Below are 20,851 nucleotides of genomic sequence, written 5' to 3'. Positions count from 1 at the left end.
TGTTAAAAAAGAATTTTTTTGTACAGGAGACTAACTTGAAATGTAAACTTCATTTAATTACAATAATAATAATAATAAAAAAAAAGAACACCTTTTTCTTCACTTTGTCTCAGACAAGAAGACCACAGACTCCAGGGGACAGGGATCATGCTTATTTTGCTCCCTACTATATCCTAAGTGCCTAGCACAGTGCTTGATGCATATGGGCCTGGGCAGTAAGTCTCTGTGGTATAAATGTATGAATACATGAACTAATGAACAAATGATCAAAACTACTCAATCAGTATACCAGGATATGGTTTCTAGAAAGGCAAGGCTCTATGTCCAGGATGACTATGGAGATAAGAATAGAAGGGGATTTCAAAAAACACATGCAAAGGTCTTTCTTAGACAAGGAGTTTTAAGCCACCAACCCTCATATATAAAAATCACACGCTTTCTCTAACACCAGTGAAGAAAAGACAGCATTATTTTATCTTTACCATGAATAGCACTAATACTCTCTCATTCACTGAAAGTGGCATAGGCCTCATTCAAGATAGCTGGTCAAAAGTCACAGACTAGATACAGAGTCACAGCAAGGCTAGCGGGCTCAAATGGGAAGTGAGGCCTTAACCTGATGAAAGTGCTGGACACCAACCAGCCAAGCCTCCCAAAGTCACAAGAACTCACTGTCCAATGAGCATACAAAGACCTGGAAACTATCCAAATGTCTCTTAACAATGGGGCAATGGAAAACTCCACATTACCATACAAGTCTCTTCAATAGACATAACTATATTCTCCTTCTTGGTAATAGTTTTATCAATTTTGGCACCATTAATCAGAGGAAATTCGGCAACATGGGGTAAAGCAAAGTTTGAGAGTTTGTTCACTGGGCAATAGCTTCAGGACAAGAAATACTAACAAGTCTTGCTGATCCTAATAAATTTTCTAAACTTTAGCAAGTCTTTGCTTTTGGTTCTGTCTGATCTGTTCAGAATAAACCTGGCCAATAAAGCAAAAGGATTTAAAGATTTAATATACTAAAAAGAGAGTAGCAGATAGTGTCATTGCTCGGGCCATACCTTCAGACCTTCTATGTGCTTCCAAATACCAATATCTGCATCTTTGTGCCTAAGGGCACACCTCCTATAAGAGTCAACATTCTTTATTACGTCCACCAGAAGAGTCTCTTACATACCCTTAACACCACTTCAGTTTCAGTTGCCTCTTCCCTATGAACTAAAGCTAATATCAGAGTCAGTTTCTCTCATCCATCTTTGCACAAAACTCTGCTAGAAAAGATGCAAAGGCAGACCAGAACTGGCTAGGATCAGACCCCTTTAGATTTAGGAAGATCTGCTGAGACGTTTCTCTGGTAGGGGTTCCACATCAGTTCCACTCTGCTCCTGTGCACAAGTGTCCCTAAGGCCGTAAGAAGCCAGTCACAAGTCAAGCATTATTCCACTCAGGAACACCTCATGACACTGGCTGCCACTGAGGTCTGTGCCAGACACACATATTGGAAAGCAAGAATTTTCCACTGCTGTCAACGGTAGAGGGAGTCCTGGTGGCGCAGTGGTTAAACTCTCAGCTGATAACCAAAAGGTCTGTGGTTTGAACCCACCAGCCACTCTGCAGGAGAAAGATGTGGCAGTCTGCTCTCATAGCCTTGGAAACCCTACAGGGCAGTTCTACTCTGTCCTACAGGGTTGCTATGAGTTGGAATCGACTCAATGGCAATGGGTTTTTGGTTTAGGGTCAATAGTAGACCTGTCGGCATAAGGAAAAACTATTGTACTCATAACAATTTACCGGAAGTTTTCAAAATAAAATGCTAGCTTTGTCTAAAATTTTATCATTCATTGGAGCTAATAGTGTTGATTATTTGGGATAATAATTCTCCAAGATTTTCTGAAAATTCAATCTGAGAACCACCTACATCAGAATCACCTGGGCTGCTTATTTAAAATGCGTTCCTGAGTCCCTCCCTTGACCTGTTGAAGGCTGAAATGTGCATTTTAAACAAACCTGCCAGTGATTTTTTCAAGACTATAAAGATGTGAGTCTGAGAACCCCTGCTCCAGCATCTTGCTTTGGGCATCTTCCCTTTCTACTTTGGCCATGGCTGGTTGTTCTGCAACTTGACCCAGGTTTTCTTTCAATCGAGTTACAGTGATTCCATCTCTCTGGTGGGACAGAAAGGGTAGTGCTGAAACAGAAAGTAGAGGCTTCTGCTCTCTGCATATTTTTTTTTTCTCCATGTTTTATTTGTGGAAAGATTGCCTAGAACACCTTCAGTAAGTTCTTCTTCCCTTCTCCAATCACAGGCACCAACAGACTTTGTATACATGCCTGCTTACCTACCACATAATTATTCTGGGGAATGTTGACAGTGCCCTCTGTAGTGTGACATTTTGCTGATCACACAGGAAGGGTTTGAAAATTATTACAAATAGTTATATGTCCTTTCCTCCTCCCTTCCTCATTCTTAATTTAAGTTAGTACTTTTGCCAGTTTGTTTTAAGAGTGAAGGAAGAGAGTTACACTGACATATTTTCATAGAATCATATGAAAAGCAACCCAATCAAGTAAATTCTGACATTAGTATGTCCTTCTAGAACAATCCCCAGTAATTCACATCACCAGTCTGTGACTGCATCTTTCCTCCTTCCCAAAAGAAACCATCGCTGTCAAGTTACAGGGATACTGGGAGGACCCAGGACCTATAAAATGCCATGCACTGCTCAGCACTCCCCACACTGTGCTGAAGTAACTGCATGCGGCTATCTCTGCCCCTAAACTGTGACTCCTCAGAGCAGAAATCTTGCATTTCATCATTAGCCTCAGAGCCTGGCACCCAGTTGGTTCTCAGCAATGGTAGGTGGGGACAGGGAGGGGACAAGAAGCAACCTATTTAAACTAGTGTCATTTTTAAAATATAAACTTCACAAATCATAGTTCTGGCTAAGAAACTCTATGGTACCCTTGTTTCTATATGGCAGGAATCCTAGGGGCTCTGAAGTCCAGGACACTTGACCACAGAGGGAAGGAGAAACTCATTGGCTGTAGACACTAGAGGAGTAGGAATCATTGTTTTAAATAGGAGGAGAAGGGGTAAGGGACAGTTACACAATGGAGATGACTGGCAGCACAGAAAGGAACAAAGGAGGAGAAAAAAAGAACTGGCCATCCTTCCTCATACTTTGCCATCTGTGTATCTTACTTTTCACAGGTGACTCATTCTCCTGCCCCCAAAACGTGTGCTAAATTGAAAATGTGTAAAGCATGGCTTTTATACACACTACAAAAGAGCTTGCCACTTAAGGGAATCCTGGGCAAACACGTGATTGAAACACATCAAGGTCTTTCCTGATTCCAGACCTTTGGACATGTTCTTCCCACACAATTGCCTCCTCTCCTCCCTGGCTAACTCCTGCTCATCCTGCATATCTCAGCTTCAATGCCTTTCTCAAGGAGGCACTCCCTGGCCCACAAAAATAAATTAGACCATTACATATTCTCAGAGCATATGTACTTCTACTTTGTAGCACTTTTCCCAACTGTACCTAAATGAATATTTTGTGATTGTCCATCTACCACCACTAGACCAAAAACTCCAAGACGTTATGAACTGTGTCTATCTTCTTCACCCAGCATCTAGCAGAGGCCTTGCACGTAGCTGGCATTTAAAGAATATTACTGTACCAACAAACCACCATACCCTGCATTAACTATATGTTACTGTTTGGGTTTTTCTAAACCACAGCCAACCTATTTCAACTGTACTGAATTATAGGTGTTCTAACGCCATAACGATCTGGAACTAAAGAGTTGGGTCTGTGGAAAGACGAAACAAAGGTCTGGCCAATCCTACTAGTATTTTCCTGACGGTTCTAAAACCAAACCTAGAGCTTGGGGACTATCTGAACTTCAAAGAGAAGAATTTGCTACACCCTACAGACTCTTCCCCATGAGCAGTGACATCAATTTTATGCAGAACGAAGACCAAACTATAAAGCCAGATGTATAGAAGATGCTGGGGAAACCATGTTAACACACAGGCTGGCTGGATCATTTGCTTAAAATGGACCCCAACACTCCAAGCAAAGCCAGGCTGGGGCCACTCTCCAGGACAAGGTGAGGTTTTATGCCTTTTGAGATGAGCTGGCAGCAACTGCATCAGTGCTTAACATTAAAAGTGAAGCCAATCAGGGCTTAGTGGGCAAGACAGGGTTTCCTGGGGAGTCCTTCACATAACTAAGATTTCAGGCAAAACTGAGCACAAACTCCCTCCCATGTACTGCAGGATGATAGTTGCCAGTTTCAGGAGAAGCCCAGTAATAATGTGAAACATGATGAGAAGGCCTTCTGTGCCAAGGACCTGCACCTGGAAAATAATAGAGAGGATGGACCATATGGTACCTCACACAGCCTTCCAGACTGGCAAGGAATGGAATGCAGATAGGTTCAAAAATAACGGAACACGTTTCCCCAACAGTTCTCTAAGACACAAGTCAGGAGGCAGTATCTATACCTCTCTGCCAATAAGTCATTCATACTCACAAGGCAGAAGTTAAGAAAAGACACCCTCAACAAGCAAATCATAAATGACAGATACACTCAAGAGTATGAGCATTTACTTTGTGCCATGTGCTGACTCTGGTGACATAGTGGTTAAGAGCTCAGCTACTAACGAAACGGTCAGTAGTTCAAATCTACCAACTGCTCCTTGGAAACCCTATGCAGCAGATCTACTCTGTCCTATAGGGTCGCTATGAGTCGGAATCAACTCAATGGCAACAGGTTTTTTTGTTTTTTTGGTTTTTTTTTGGTTATGTGCTCATTCAGTACTCTGCAAAACCCCACAACCTAGATATTGTCATTTCAGTTTTATAGATGAGGAAATGAGGCTCAGAAGAGTAATCTGACCAAAGACACTAAGCTTGTACTGGAATGCGAACTCCGGTTAAGAGCGGGCTCTTCAGCATGCCGTGCCACAGGCTCAAAGAGCTTCTCATGGGTTTAGGGGTTGTGCTGGAATTGTAAGGGTGCTTTACTTCCCTCTCAGGTTCCTCCCGGTGCTCAACCCCACCACCACCACCTACTGGTATCAATCATTATTGTTCATTACTATTAAAATAGTAACACCCAAAGCTAGTAGGAGTCATTGAGACCACTCCTCTAAAAATAAACCCTCAGAGGTGTGGAAAGTCCTGGTCTGAAATAGTTTATTCATTCATTCAAACATTTGTTCAAATTCATTCAAACATCTGCTCAAATTTATTCAAACATTCACTGAGCAGCTTTCTGTGCTGGGCCTTGTGGTACAGTTCTGAGGACACCAAGCTATATCCTAAAAGGGATTATAAAGTTGTGAAATCCTGGTGATCTAAGAGAATGTGGAAAATATCAAACAATATCATTAATATCATACCCAAGTAAAATTTTGCTGAAGATAATTCAAAAATGGTTGCAGCAGTACATCAACAAAGAACTACCAGAAATTCAAGCTGGATTCAGAAGAGGATGTGGAATGAGGGACATCGTTGCTGATGGCAGATGGATCTTGGCTGAAAGCGAAGAATACCAGAAAGATGTTTATCTGTGTTTTATTGACTCTGCAAAGGCATTCGACTATGGGGATCATAACAAATTATGGAGAATATTGCAAAGAATCGGAATTCCAGAACACTTAATTGTGTTCATGCGAAACCTGTACACAGACCAAGAGGCAGTCGTTAGAACAGAACAAGGGAATACTGAGTAGTTTAAAATCAGGAAAAGTGTGTGTCAGGGTTGTATCCTTTCACCATACTTATTTAATCTGTGATATTGTTGTTGTTAGGTGCCATCAAGTTGGTTCTCACTCACAGTGATCCTAAGAACAACAGAACAAAAAATTGTCTGGTCCTGTGCCATCCTCACAATCACTGCTATGTTTGAGCCTACTGTTGCTGCCACTGTGTCAATCCATCTCATTGAGGGTCTTCCTATTTTTCACAGACCCTCTACTTTACCAATCATGATGTTCTCCAGGGACTGGTCCTTCCTGATAACATATCCAAAGTACCTTGGATGAAATCTCACCATCCTCACTGCTAAGGAGCATCCTGGCTGTACTTCTTCCAAGACAGATTTGTTTGTTCTTCTAGAAGTCCATGGTATATTCAATATTCTTCACTAACACCATAACTCAAATGCATTAATTCTTCTTTGATCTTCCTTATTCATTGTCTCGCTTTCGCATGCATATGAGGCGATTGAAACTATTATGGCTTGGGTTAGGCACACCTTAGTCCTCAAAGTGACATCTTTACTTTTAACATTTTAAAGAGGTCTTTTGCGGCAGATCTGCCCAATGCAATACACCATTTGATTTCCTGACTGCTACATCCATGGGCATTGATTGTGGATCAAGTAAAACGAAATACTTGACAACTTCAATATTTTCTCCTTTTATCATGATGTTGTTTATTGGTCCAGTTGTGAGGATTTTTGTTTTATGTTGAGGTGTAATCCATACTGAAGGCTGTAATCTTTGATCTTCATCAGTAAATGCTTCAAATCCTCTTTGCTTTCAACAAGTTTTGTCATCTGCATATTGCAAGTTATTAATGAGTCCTCCTCTGATCCTGATGCTGTATTCTTCTTCATAAAGTCCAGCTTCTCGGATTACTTGCTCAGCACACAGAGTGAATAAGTATAGTAAAAGGATACAACCCTGACACACACCTTTCCTGATTTTAAACCACTCAGTATTCCCTTGTTCTGTCTGAACAACTGCCTCTTGGTCTATGTACAAGTTCCTCATGAGCACAATTAAGTGTTCTGGAATTCTCATTCTTTACAATGTTATCCATAATTTGTCATGATCCACACAGTCGAATGCCTTTGCATAGTCAATAAAACACAGGTAAACATCTTTCTGGTATTCTGTGATTTCAGCCAGGATCCATCTGACGTCAGCAATGATATCCCCCATTGCACATCCTCTTCTAAACCGAGCTTGAACTTCTGGAAGTTCTCTGTTGATGTACTGTTATAACCATTTTTTAAGTATCTTCAGCAAAATTTTATTGCATGTGATATTAATGATATTGTTTTATAATTTCCGCATTCTGTTGGATCACCTTTCTTTGGAATGGGCACAAATATAGATCTCTTCCAGTCAGTTGGCCAGGTAGCTGCCTTCCAAATTTCTTGGCTTAGACAAGTGAGCACTTCCGGCATTACATCCCCTTGTTGAAACTTCTCAGTTAATATTCCATCAATTCCCAGAGCCTTGTTTTTCACCAATGCCTTCACTGCAACTTGGAGCTCTTCTTTCAATACAATTCTTGATCATATGCTACCTCCTGAAATGGTTGAATGTCGACCAATTCTTTTTGGTACAGTGATTCTGTATTCCTTCTAACTGTTTTTGATGCTTCCTGCGTCATTCAATCTTCTGTGCAAAGAATCCTTCAATGTTGCAACTCAAGGCTTGAATTTTTTTCTTCAGGTCTTTCAGCCTGAGAAATGCTGAGCGTGTTCTTTCCTTTCGGTTTTCTAACTCCAGGTCTTTGCAAATTTCATTATAATACTTTATTTTGTCTTCTTGAGCCACCCTTTGAAATCTTCTGTTCGACTGTTTTATGTTATCATTTCTTCCCATTTGTTTTAGCTACTCTACATTCAAGAGCAAGTTTCAGAGCCTCTTCTGACATCCATTTTAGTCTTTTCTTTTTTTCCTGTCTTTTTAATGACCTTTCGCTTTCTTCATGTATGATGTCCTTGATGTCATCCCACAACTCATCTGGTCTTTGATCATTAGTGTTCAATGCATTAAATCTACTCTTGAGATGGTCTCTAAATTCACATGGGATACAACCAAGGTTGTACTTTGGATCTTGTGGACTTGTTTTAATTTTCTTCAGCGTCAACCTGAACTTGCATATGAGCAATTGATGGTCTGTTTTGCAGTCAGCCCATGGTCTTGTTCTGACGGATGATAGTGAGCTTCTCCATCATCTCTTTTCACAGATACAGTCGATTTAATTTCCGTGTATTCCATACAGCAAGGTACACATGTATAATTGCCATATATGTTGTTGAAAACAGGTATTTCAAATGAATAAGTCATTGGCCTTGCAAAATTCTATCACATGACCTCCAGCATCACTTCTATCACCAAGGCCATATTTTCCATCTAGAGATCCCTCTTCGTTTCCAACTTTTGAATTCTAATCACCAGTAATTATCAATGCATCTTGATTGCACATTTGATCAATTTCTGACAGTAGAAGTTGGTAAAAATCTTCAATTTCTTCCATCTTCAGCATTAGTGATTGGTGCATAAATTTGAATAACAGTTGTATTAACCAGTCTTCCTTGTAGGCTTATTGATATTATGCTATTACTGACAGCACTGTACTTCAGGATAGATCTTGAAATGTTCTTTTTGACAATGAATGTGACACCATTCCTCTTCAATTTGTCATTTCCGGCATAGTAGACCATATTTTCCAATTCAAAATGGCCAATACCAGTCCATTTCAGCTCACTAATGCCTAGGATATCTATCTTCAAGTGTTCCATTTCATTTTTGAGAACTTCTAATTTTCCTACATTCATACTTCATACATTCTATGTTCTGATTATTAATGGATGTTTCCAGCTATTTCTTCTCATTTTGAGTCATGCCACATCAGCAAATGAAGGTCCCAAAAGCTTTACTCCATCTACATCATTAAGGTCAACTCTACCTTGAGGAGGCAGCTCTCCCCCAGTCGTATTTTGAGTGCCTTCCAATCTGAGGGGATCACTTTCAGGCAGTATATTAGACCATGTTCTGCTGCTATTCATAAGGTATTCACTGGCCTATTTTTTTAGAAGTATATCATCAGGTTATTCATCCTCATTGGTCTTAGTCTAGAAGCTCCACTGAAATTGGTCTACCATGAATGACTCTGGTGACATCTGAAATATTGGTGGCATAGCTTTCAGCATCACAGCAACACACAAGTCACCAGAGTATGGCAAACTGACAGACCAACCACTCATCTGTCATTTAATCTGTACACTGAGCAAATAATCTGACAAGCTGCACAATATGAAGAACAACATGGCATCAGGATTGGAGGAAGACTCATTAACAACCTGCAATATGTAGATGACACAACCTTGCTTGCTGAAAGTGAAGAGGACCTGAAGCACTTACTGATGAAGATCAAACACTACAGCATTCAGTATGGATTACACCTCAATGTAAGAAAAAAAAATCCTCACAACTGGACCAGTAAGTAACATCATGATAAACAGAGAAAATGTTGAAGTTATCAAGGATTTCAATTTACTTGGATCCACAATCAACGCCCATGAAAACAGCATATTGAGTTGGGCAAATCTGCCGCAAAAGACTTCTTTAAAGTGTTAAAAGCAAAGATGTCACTTTGAGGATTGAGGTGTGCCTGACCCAAGCCATATGTTGAATTGCCTCATATGCATGTGAAAGCTGGACAATGAATAAGGAAGACTGAAGAAGAATTAATGCATTTGAATTATAGTGTTGGCAAAGAATATTGAATATACCATGGATGCCAGAAGAACAAACAAATCTGTCTTGGAAGAAGTACAGCCAGGATGCTCCTTAGAAGCGAGGATGGTGAGACTTCACCTTACATACTTTGGACACGTTATCAGGAAGGACCAGTCCCTGGAGAAGGACATCATGCTTGTAAAGTAGGGGGTCAGCAAAAAAGAGGAAGACCCTCAATGAAATGGAGTGATACAGTGGCTGCAACAATGGGCTCAAACATAGCAAGGATTGTGAGGATGGTGCAGGACCGGGCAGTGTTTTGTTCTGTTGTACATAGTGTCGCTATGAGTCAGAACCAACTCGATGGCACCTAACAACAACAAGATCCTAGCTTGAAAAGGTTAGACAAAGGGGGTTTTCAATGTGAGTGACCTAGAATTTCCTCCTATCAAAGACTATAAAGGTATATGTGCCTATCATGCTCCTAAAAGCTTTCCTTCTCCATTGGTTCACTGAAGAGGTGTGCTTAGGATGCAATTCAAGTGAACAAAATGCTTATTGACCATCTATTGTGTACACGGCATGGTAAGACTCAGGCTGTTACTTCAGGGAGCATCCAACTATTAAAGAAGGTAAAATATAAACATATACAAGCATAAATCGAGGAGTAATACATAAAAGTCTACAGAAATTGTTAATACTAATAAAAATAACAGCCCCTACTTATTGAGTATTTATTACGCCAAACACTGGGCTAAGAGCTTCAACATCCCTTAGCTCATTTACTCTTCACGGCAACCCTTCGAGGTTGGTCAATGTAGTGGACACCTGTTGATGTCCAACCAGCAGGCATCCATTTCCTCTTAAGAAATCACCCTTAAACCATGTGATCCAATGGAGTCTCCTTCCCCTCTTCCCAGTCCCATAGCTGAGCATGTGACTCAGGCCAGGCCAGTCAGTATATTCCACCAGCTTGACCAAAGTGATTGAGGGATGCATACAAAACACAAGTAAATCTGACAAGTTTCAATTCTGGGACATTGGCACTGTTGAGCCAGAAAGGAGCCCTGGTGGCACCGTGGTTAAGCGCTCAACCGCTAACTGAAAGATTGGCAGTTCAAACCTACCAGCTCCGTGGGAGAAAGGTGTAGCAGTCTGCTTCCATAAAGGTTACAGCCTTGGAAACCCTATGGTGCAGTTCTACTCTGTCCTATACGGTCGCTATGAGCTGGAATCTACTTGACGGCAAGGGGTACAGGTTGAGCCAGAAAAACTATATGCTGGTGTAAATTTGTAGTTGCCATAAGCTGCAACATGGAACTAACAGACCTGAGAACAAAGTTAACACAGGGGAAACAAAGTCAAAAGATGGGAGACTGGGCCAAGAGAATGGCAGATACACACATGTGGCCTATAATGTAACTTGAGCCCTTGGATCCAGCCTTACCTAAAGCCAAAGCTTATCAGTAGAATTTTCAGTTACATGAGTGAATGTATTTTCCTTCAGCTTGAACTAGATTTCAGTCACTTGCAATCTACAGTCATTATAAAAGAGTATTACTATCCCCACTTAACAAATGAGAAGTCAGAGGTTCAGAGAGGATAAACAAGCTGAAACCAAGAAAAATCAAAGTAACTGTGTGAGGTTTGGGGGGCCACAACAGTAGTGTGCATTCAGATCAGAAACCTGCCAGAGTGCTGGCTTGTTCAATTGCTCATGGAGTATATTCTTTTCCCTTCATCTGCCAGTACCAAGGTTGAAACACATGAGTTGCCTTGATGTCCTTTTCTACACGGTGCGTTTACTTCTTGTTTACTTCTGTGCTAAGGGTGTAGCTCTCTGGAGTCCCAGCTTTATGCAGGGGTCTATTAAACTCTTCATCCTGGGCAGTGTTTTCTTTCTTAGCAGTGCATAAAAATGGTGCATCTTATAAGTGATGGCATTTTATACTGGATGAAATATGGTAAAAAATAATACTTATAACCTTGGAGAAATTATCTCTTACCCAGAAAATTTCTTTTGTTTATAATTATCTTACCTGGGGAGATGAGACCAAGTGCAAGCTTAGGTCTGAGGAATTTCCTAAGGTACACATGCGGTCACCTCACCAGACAAAAGGTAAATGAATCATTCTGAACGTGCTCAAGTTTAGATATTGAGTGTTTTTTTTTGTTTTGAATATATTATATTTGAATAAATGAAACCAAAATAATTTATTATAAAAATTTACATTTCTAATATTACTTTGTTTCTCAAGCAAAATAAAATGGTTGAGCTAATAATTAGGTTCCCATCCTTCTAGGGGGGGTATTTTGAATAAAAGGAGCCCTGGTGGTACGGTAGTTGAAGCACTCAGTTGCAAACTGAAAGGTCAGTGGTTCGAACCCACCAGCCACTCTGTGGGAGAAAGATGTGGCAGTTTGCTTCTGTAAAGATTTACAGCCTTGGAAACTCTATGAGGCAGTTCTACTCTGTCCTATGGGGTCAACATGAGTCAGAATCAACTCAATGGCAGTGGGTTTCGGGTACTATGAATAAAAGAACATGAGGACAGTAGGATGGGAGATGGGTGAAAAGAGACCATTCCTGATGTAATGGTCTCAGAAAAGCTAGCTTTGTTTCAATAGCCAGAGCAAGGTCTTGGCAAGGAAAGACGAGATGCACTATAAGAGTTCTGGGCCCTGGTCCCAGATTGGGTCTGCTGTGGATGACATTCTACCTCCAGCCTGTTCAGACGGTACCCTGAGATCTAACTCTCCAAACAAACAGACAAGTCAGGGACACAGCAGCCAAGATTTGGTCTAGGAGGAACATGCAAACTATATCCCTCATAGCCACATCCATCCTGAAGATCGGAGTATCTAGAACTTGAGCCCCCAGGCTGGGGCTAGGGGGCAGATTTTAGGAGCTGGCAATAGGTACCATTCCTACTGTAAACATTACATTCAATGACTAGACTTGGTATTAAGAGGGTACGCAATTTGATCAATTCATGCAGAAGGATAAGGAAGAAATTGAAATAATCTGACTTACTTTTAACAAGAGCTATATGAAACAGGCATGGATTCAGAACTCAAGTCCAGATCTGCCTGACTTCACAGCCCATGCTTTGCATCTCTACTTCACGTGTCAATTTGGGAGCTGGGGTCAGAAAAAGTTACTTAGTTGGAAGGATCTCTTGAGATGGACCTTGAAATGGGTAACAAACTGAAATTCACAGGGAAAAAAAGCAAAGTATGGAGAAAAGGGGGTATGAGCATTACTGTCCAAGATGGACAGCAACACAGAAGCCAGAAGCTCTAAGGCATCTTGGAGAAGAGTGAGAGTAGAGGCTGCAAACCAATAACATTTCGGAGGGCATGTGGCCAAGGTAGATTCTGCTCCCCAGGAAAAATTTTGCCCCCCAGCGGGCATTTGGCAATATCTAGAGATATTTCTGGTTGTCACCACTGGTGGGGATGCTACTGCTATCTAGTAAGTAGAGGCCAGGGATGTTGTTAAACATCCTACAATGCACAGGACAGCCTGCCATGACAAAAATAGTGCCAAGGTTGAGAAACTCTGCTTGGGTGGGGCAGATACAACAACTCTCCATCCCCTCCATCTCCTCATCCCATCCTGCACAGTAATACAACTTTTAATTGAATAAATGGCCATCAGAATAATAAACAGGAAGTGATGTGTACAAATTCCGAGTTGTGCACCTCTCCCTTTACTCTGATTGGAAGGAGGACAGGCTGGTGAGCTATTTAAGACCCATGGACTAGGGTCACACCTTCAAGGTGGTAGAACAACATGGAAGGAGCTTGGGCCCCTGGAAGTCTGTGGAACAGGGTCACCATACCAGTCAGACTTTAATATGAGAGAAATTATGTTCTATCTTGTTTAAGCAATGGTTATGTGGGGCCTCTGCTATATGCAGGCAAATCTACATCCCGATCTACACATTAGTATTAAGTCATTTGTTCTAGCTAGAGTTAGACAGGTCCAGTAAGCTATTTGGGGCCATATCTATGGAGACATACACTCAAAATCTCATTAGCGTGTAGGAGAGTATTTGTCCTCCAAGCAATCCAGTTCAGTTGAAATCTGTAGGGGCAGGCTTTGTGGGGACAAGAAGCAGGTCAACTGAGATAAGAAGCTCTACTATCCTCTCCAGGCATGAACTAACTTTTCTCTGGCAAGGGCAAACTGAAGGTAAGGACAGAGAATATAAGGGTGGTCATAGGCCTATCAACTTTTAAACTGTCCCTTTATAATGACCCCTGTGAAATAATTATTTCTATCAGTGGTCATCTAGTACAGGAGATTTAAGATAGTGGGTTCATTAAAGACAGGATCACAAACTCATTTAAGTCTCCTTGCACCTGTTTAATCAAAATGATTTTCTGCTGGTCTCGATTACAAACAGAGTTGATGTGGAGACAGATCAATGACTGATCCACTAAGTCATACCACCTCTCTTGTCTCCAGCCCCATGGACTGAGCCAGCCACTATTTTATCAATAAGTCCCGCTTGCCCTTGAAACTCATTATAGCTGAGATGTTAAGATCAAATGAGCGGATAAGATGCTTGCTGTCACCCCAGATGTGCTACAGAGACCACCAAATGCTAAAGAGTACGAGCTGGAAGCAAAAAGAATGAGAGCTGGGCCTTGTGGTCCCATTAGAATCACAAACTCAGGTCACTCCAGAGTAAGATAAATGCCAGCCAAGGCAATACTTCTGATTCTTCAGGCCTGCTAAAGGTAATTATCCTGGAGTTAAATGTCAGGACTAGCTTCATGTGTGCAAGAGAAAGAAAATGTCATGTTGGTGTAAGCAACAATATTATTTTAATCAAATCAGAAGCCTTTAGGAGACGATAATCCCTAACGTGACTCCACAATAAGCTGTGTCCACCTGGTTTCTTGTTCTACTTTCTCTTAACCTAAGGTTCTCCTCTGATTACCCTGACATAAAGCAGGAAAGACTTGCAATGTGATTATCAGTGGAGAGTGGCAACCAAAATCCATTCAACTCTTGCCTGGCTACAGTATATAGTGAGACTCCAAAGTCAGACCGACTAGTTCCAGTACAGGCTCCTCCACTTCCCGGCTCTGTAACTTTGAGCAAGTGACTTAACCTCCAGTAAACGGGGTAATAGTAGTATTTCTCTCATAGGATTGTTATGAATATTAACTGAGAATAATATATGTAAACTACCTTAAACAATGTCTGGTGCACTAAGTGCTGAATAAATGTTAGCTATTATTCTATTTCTGTGATGTTTTAATTTTTTAATTACAACCAGCACATATTACTTTTATAATAATAAAAAAACATTTTTTAAAAGAAAATAGAATAAGAAATAAATGTGTGGCAGAGTAAATTAAAGGATTCCATCCAGTGAATAAAGAGGTTACATGAAAGAAGAGGTCACATTTATTTTTATTGCTCAGCTTTGAGCCTGGTGCCTAGCACATGGTAGGCAGTAAAATATCTGTGGGAATGAATGAATGTACAAATGAATGAAAGAATAAACAGAGGAAATCTGATAATAACAGTGGTGGAAAGCCAAAGCCCAATCAGATTCAGAGAAGTTGGGAGAAACGTTGTGGCATCTTGACTTCTCAAGCCCAAGCTATGGAGGAATTAAACGCATAACAGTTGGAGACAGGAAATTATTATACACCTTAATACAAGCATCTGTCTTCAGTTCCTCCTTCTTAATACTGTATTTGTGCAAAAGTCTGGGCTTCCATCTGTCTAAGATATCCCAAATGATAGTATTTATAAAAGAATAATCACAAATCTAACAGACCGCAAATACATTTAGGAACAATCATCCGAATGTTGTCATATTTCTCCTGCCATGAAGTACTCCTGAAGGTTTTACTTCGGGAAGGAAAGTAATAGTAATTATTTGTGTACCTAGAACAGTAGGATAACTTCAAAATTTTAAGTAGATGCTCTCAGGTCATCACTGGCAAAGTAACGGCATACACAACAACCAGGGGAGCATGGAGCACACATCCCACCATCATCTTGATTTCAAAGTTGGCCCAGCAACAACACCCAATGGGTACCATCAACTCTCCACAAGGAGCCCTTAGCTTTCAGTTTTCAAAGTTCAAAAATCACTTCCAAATATCTCTCCTGCAAATTTCAAAAAAAGACAAATTGAGGGGAGGTGGGGTGCAAGAAGTTTTCTTTCACAGTGACTTTCAAAAATTGACAAGCATCATAACAGTAATCTCAGGGCACAGCCCTTCAAAGTTATTAGTGGCTTCAACAAAACAACAGCCAAGAAGCTGGGGTTCTGTCAACCTCAAGCAAGACCTGACTCAGTGAAAATGATCAGGCTGGCTAGGCAATTGCAACACTAAATGGGGCTTTGTCCATTGTATAGCCAGTTTCTTTAGAAGCAGCCTTTTACTCCTTGCTCCCAGGGGACCCAGGTTTTGTGGTTATTCCAAGTAAATGATCCAACTGTAGACACTTGGACTTGCCCTAAAAGAGCATCTGGTTTGAGTTTCACAGCACTTTAAGAAGGTTAATGGCATTAAAGTATGGCTGAGCCAATGTTTCATCAGAAGAATCCATGAAACATAAAGTGGTTGAGGATATTTGGAATATTTTAAATAATTTAGATGTTTTAATAGCATGCTAGATTAAATGATCATTTAAAAATATATATATGCTGCTCAAAATATCAGTTTAACACCTAAAATTGCTACAGAAAACAATGAATACGAACATAAAAGCTTTTCTCTTTGTGTTAAGCCTTGAACATTTTTACAATATCTAAGGCAGTATTTCCCAAGCATCATAGCAATATCCTGGCATGTTTGTCGAAAATATGGATTTCCAGGACTCACTCCAAATACATGGGATCAGAATCTCCAGGAGAGGAGCCTCGGTGCTAGTGCTTAACAAGCACCTCAGGTGAGCCTCATGATGAGTCAAGTTTGGAGAAACACTGATCCCCTGATTAAAGAAAAACATCTCCATTCTCAAGAAAGCCAAGAAATGAAGAGGAGCTCAATTTTTAAAAATCGAAACCTGAACAGGAATTAAGAATGTCATACTTAGGATACAATGATACTAAAAAACCTTGAATAGGCACGAAAGTACAGTAAAACTTTCCACAAGCCAGCCTCAACAAGCACAGGTGCCTTCAATCCTACCCAGCTACCATGTAAATCAAGGCATCTGCAAAGATGGCCCTTTACCCAATCCTTCCATCTCTACCAGTGTTTAGCATCTGTCCTGCCCCTCAACTCTATTTAAAATGTAGTGATTTAATTTTAAAAAACACACTACATTATTTCCACCCCATGTGAGTCCTTGAATGAAAGCACTGCAATTTGGGCACCTTTTTCAGCCATAGGCAAAAACAGCCCGTGCAGGGCTCCTCAGAACACTAAACAAGCCACATTTCCAGGCTGAGCAAAAAGGGAATCAAACACAGTTAACAGCATGTCAGGGACGGGGGAAAGTATGGCAGGAGTCTCATATTATTGGGGCGGGGGGGACATATCTGCTGCAAAAGGAAGATCCCAAACAACTGCAGAAGTTCATCAAACGTGTCTGAAAGCTCCTTTCAAAGAGAAGCAGTCCACCGTAGACTAGAGGGGAAGGGAAGCAGATGGAGGAGAGAGAACCATGCTCCTCTGGAAAGGGACCTGGAGGGGGTGCTGTTTAGCTTAAAAAGTACAAGAGAACATGTAGGATTCATTCAACTCTTAGACCCTTTCCCTTACAAGGGCTGGGGATACCGGGAATGGGGCTAAGAGGAATCCAGTGCAGGAAAGGTAGCCTCACACATCTCCCCGCTCAAAGACCCTGTAAATCATGTCCTGTGACAAGAACAAGGGACTCTGTGGTATGGATCCCTCTTAGGGTCAGGAATTCCTAATGTTAAGTACGATAAAAGTTTCTTTCTAGTCTCCTACCAAGAAGGACACAGCCCCAGCCACCTGGGGCACCCTGTGAAGGAGCTGGCAACAGCTTCCACAAGGACAGAGGGGATGCCATCTGCTGAAGGGCTCTGAGCCAGGTGTCTCTTGCCCTACATTCTGTGGATCGGTAGCCAGGGCAAAAAAAGGCAGCATATGTGCTTCTGGGTGCCCAGGAATCACTCAGTCACCTTCTCCCCTCCCAAGACTCCCCTAGAGGAGCAATCCTCTGCCACCCAGACTCCCTTTCAGAACAGGAGACCAGCTTCATGTGATACCTGCTCCCTTCCTCTTCCCCTAAAGACTCCAAGGGTCCAAACCACCATGCCCCCCAACATTTTATGAGGCCCACTGCCATGACCCTCCCTCCCCCACAGGCCTCCTTCCATACTTGGAACATCTAGTAAATGACCTGGGCTCATCCCTAACCTAACGTCTCCAGCAGGGATTCCTCGGACACATCCTAGAGATGGTCTAAATCGTTCCTCCTGCTGCAGGGGAGGTTCTCTGGGGGGCTTGGCAAAGTCAACCACCAATGTTAGAACTCAAGAGCTTAGGGAGCCCATCTCTCAGGAACTGAGCTGCTCAGCTGTTCATGCCATATTTTAGCGCAATTACCTCCCCCTAGTCCTACAAATACACACACCTGAACCACAGGTAACAGGCAAAAGCAGCAAGCCCTCGAAGTTCTCTTTAAAGTTCTTCTCAGGCAAGACGCAGCCCAGGAACCACGGGCAGACAAGCCGCCCGTGGGAGGACTGCACCAGTCGCCCTCCCCACCCTGCTTCAAAGGCCCCCTTTCCAAGAGGTTTCCCAGCCCCGGAGGGCCTCTGGTAGCGGTACTCACGTCTCGAAAGCGGTTCCAGTACTTGTCCCGGTCGTACTGGGAGACAGTGCTCAGCCACTGGTCATTGTCTAGGAAATTGCCGTTGTTGGGGCCCGCGCCTCCGGCGACAGCGTCCAGGTGCCGGCTCTGGACTTGGAGAAAGCACCATGCCGAGGCCGCCACCGCGAGCACCGCGATTGCTGGCATCTGCGGGGGCAGGGGGCACGCGGGGGCGTGAGCCAGGAGGCCCCTCGCCAGGCACCCAGGCGTCTGAGAGCCTCCAGACGGGCTCCAGCTATGGGAGGCGGGGGTCTCTCACAGGCGGGGACAGGGTCACCCCTTACACACCTAGGGCGCTCGCCGCGGATCTAGGGACCTAGGGACCCCTCTCACAAATAGGGGTCAGGTGCAAATGAGGCTACGTCACTAATTAGGGGGCTGCTGTCAAACTACAGAGGACCCCTCTCACCAATTCTCAGATGCCCCAGAGACCTCTGTTCTCGAATCAAAAACCGGGAGCCGTCTACCCGCAAGCCGCCCTCCTATAGACGGTGCCCACAGCTTTGGGGCAGAGGAGGGGGAAACAGGGCTCCGAGCCTCGGCTCTGAAAGAACTGGGGGGAAGGAGGCGCAGCTGGGGGTTTCCGGGCTGCAGCGAAGGAAAGAGATCTCCGCTTGCCCACCCTGAGGCCTTGGCGGCACTGGAGGCGCGCGGAGATGCCCCCAGGCCCTGACCCTCCCAGCCCCCCGGGTGGCCGCGAGGAGATCCCAACTACGTCAAGTTGGGGCGCAGGGTTCTGCGGACATGTACCTTGGGGGCCGGCCCGGGTCCCGGTGTCGGAGTTGCTCGAGCTCCTGTGGCGCGGTCGCAGAAAAGGCTGGCCCGCCGGCTTGCTCCCCTGCGCTCCTGCCACCAGCCGCTGCTGCGCGTCCGGCCGCTTTGTGAGCCCACAGCGCTCTGGCTCCGCTCGCTCGCTCGGGCGCGGCGTCGGCGGGTGGAGGAGCCCGAGCACTCGAGCTGAGGCCTCTGGCGCCCCCTGGCGGCCCCGCGCTGCCCGTCACTACCATTTTGCCTTCAGAGTTTTGGTTTTCTTAATGTGGGGCTGAAACGGACTTACAGGCCCAAGCTAGTAAAAGATAGCTGAGGGGACTGAGGATATAAGGCAAATAAGCCAGCCAGCGTTGAGGCATACTCAAAAGGTGGGCCACCTAAATCAGAATCACTTTGGTGGGGAGAGGAGAGGGCTTCTTAAAATTGGAGTTCCTGGCTCCCACTCCGGACTTAGCTGAATCGTCACTCCTTAGGAGGGAGGCCAAGACTATGCACTTCTAATGAGTTGCCTCAGGTGCTTTTATGCTAAGTTTGAGAACCACTGCCCAGCCAATTCCTGAGGTGGGTCAGTTTCTGCACTGCCTCTCCCAGGGAGTATCCCCATCCAAGTCTCTGTATCCCCACTCCCCATCAAGCTACTGCTGTCCGTCCCATAAGACAGCCCCTCTAGTCTCCATTTCTACCATTTCTACATCCATGTGTCCCCACATTGACCCTGTGTGCAGGTATCTCTTGGGATTCTTCTACAGAAAAGCCTCCTGTCTGCGCCTGTCCCCATCCCTTAGGGACTGGCCCCACCGCAAACCTGTTGGGTTTTCCTGGAGGGAAGGGATGGGAAAGAGAAGACTGCAAACAGGCTTCAGAGACAGGACACTGAGAAGCAGGAAGCTGGCCACCCCCCTTCAGCCCCTTTCTAAATTCTCAGCCATGTCTGATAAAACAGGGCTGGAAGGGACTTAACCCAGTCCCCTGCCTGTGGACAGATGACACCTGTTCTTCCTGCCATCTTTATCTCATACCACCGCATCCTATTCTCCCCCAGTTACCTGAGCACTCTTTTAGAACAAGTCTGGCTGTACTATGAGCCCTCTTGTCTCAACAAACACACCTAAAACTCTGTATGTTGCTTTCCTGATAAAGACCAAAACTTCTGGCTAGAGCCCCAGGCCCTGCTGCCTCTGCCTGCCTCTGTGGGCCAATCTCACACCACTCCCTCCTCCTTCCCTGACTTCCTGGACAGGCTGGCCTTGAGTATGGACCTCACTAGAGATGGGCTCACTCCTGCTCTGGGCTTTTACACCTGCCTGGCCACTCTCCACATCTACACCCAATACACACACACAAACACAACACACAAACCCACTGCCATCGAGTGAATTCTGACTAATAGTGGCCCTATAGGAAAGAGGAGAACTGCCCCCATAGGGTTTCCAAGGCTGTAAATCCTTACAGAAGCTCCCATGGAGTGACGGGTGGATTCAAACCGCCAATCTTTCAGTTAGCAGCTGAGCGCTTTCACCACTGAACAACCAGAGCTCCTCTACCCCCACACAGGCCTCATTAATTCATCTCCCCGTTTACTCATTCTCACTTCTTCGGAGAGGCTTTTGCTGAGCCCATGGACCAGGCCAGGACCCCTCATGACACACCTCTTGAGAACGCGATGCTTCTCTGGCTGTAAGTTTACTGCACTTAAAATGACTTACTCCACATCTGTCCTCCTCACTTGGCTGTGAGTTCTGTGAGGGCAG

At 43.6% G+C, this 20,851-nt stretch overlaps 1 protein-coding gene across 2 annotated transcripts in view; it reads right to left on the bottom strand.

Annotated features, from left to right (window-relative positions):
• Positions 1–19,188, bottom strand: part of SPOCK1 (SPARC (osteonectin), cwcv and kazal like domains proteoglycan 1) — a 727,447-nt gene extending 708,259 nt beyond the window's left edge. Inside the window, exons 1-2 of one of the 2 annotated variants that reach the window (XM_012557936.1) lie at positions 19,080–19,188; positions 18,291–18,476 (exon numbers count right to left, since the gene is read on the bottom strand). In XM_012557936.1, the coding sequence (XP_012413390.1) occupies positions 18,291–18,476 (186 nt within the window). In that variant the 5' untranslated portion in view covers positions 19,080–19,188. Of the gene's footprint in view, positions 1–18,290; positions 18,672–19,079 lie in introns of those variants that run through there. The other variant, XM_004384690.1, reaches the window with a different exon arrangement.
• Between the last annotated feature and the right edge of the window lie 1,663 nt (positions 19,189–20,851).

This window comes from Trichechus manatus, unplaced genomic scaffold (assembly GCF_000243295.1).
Source record: "Trichechus manatus latirostris isolate Lorelei unplaced genomic scaffold, TriManLat1.0 scaffold00127, whole genome shotgun sequence".
Lineage (NCBI taxonomy): Eukaryota > Metazoa > Chordata > Mammalia > Sirenia > Trichechidae > Trichechus > Trichechus manatus.
This window is presented reverse-complemented; position numbering and strand designations above follow the sequence as displayed.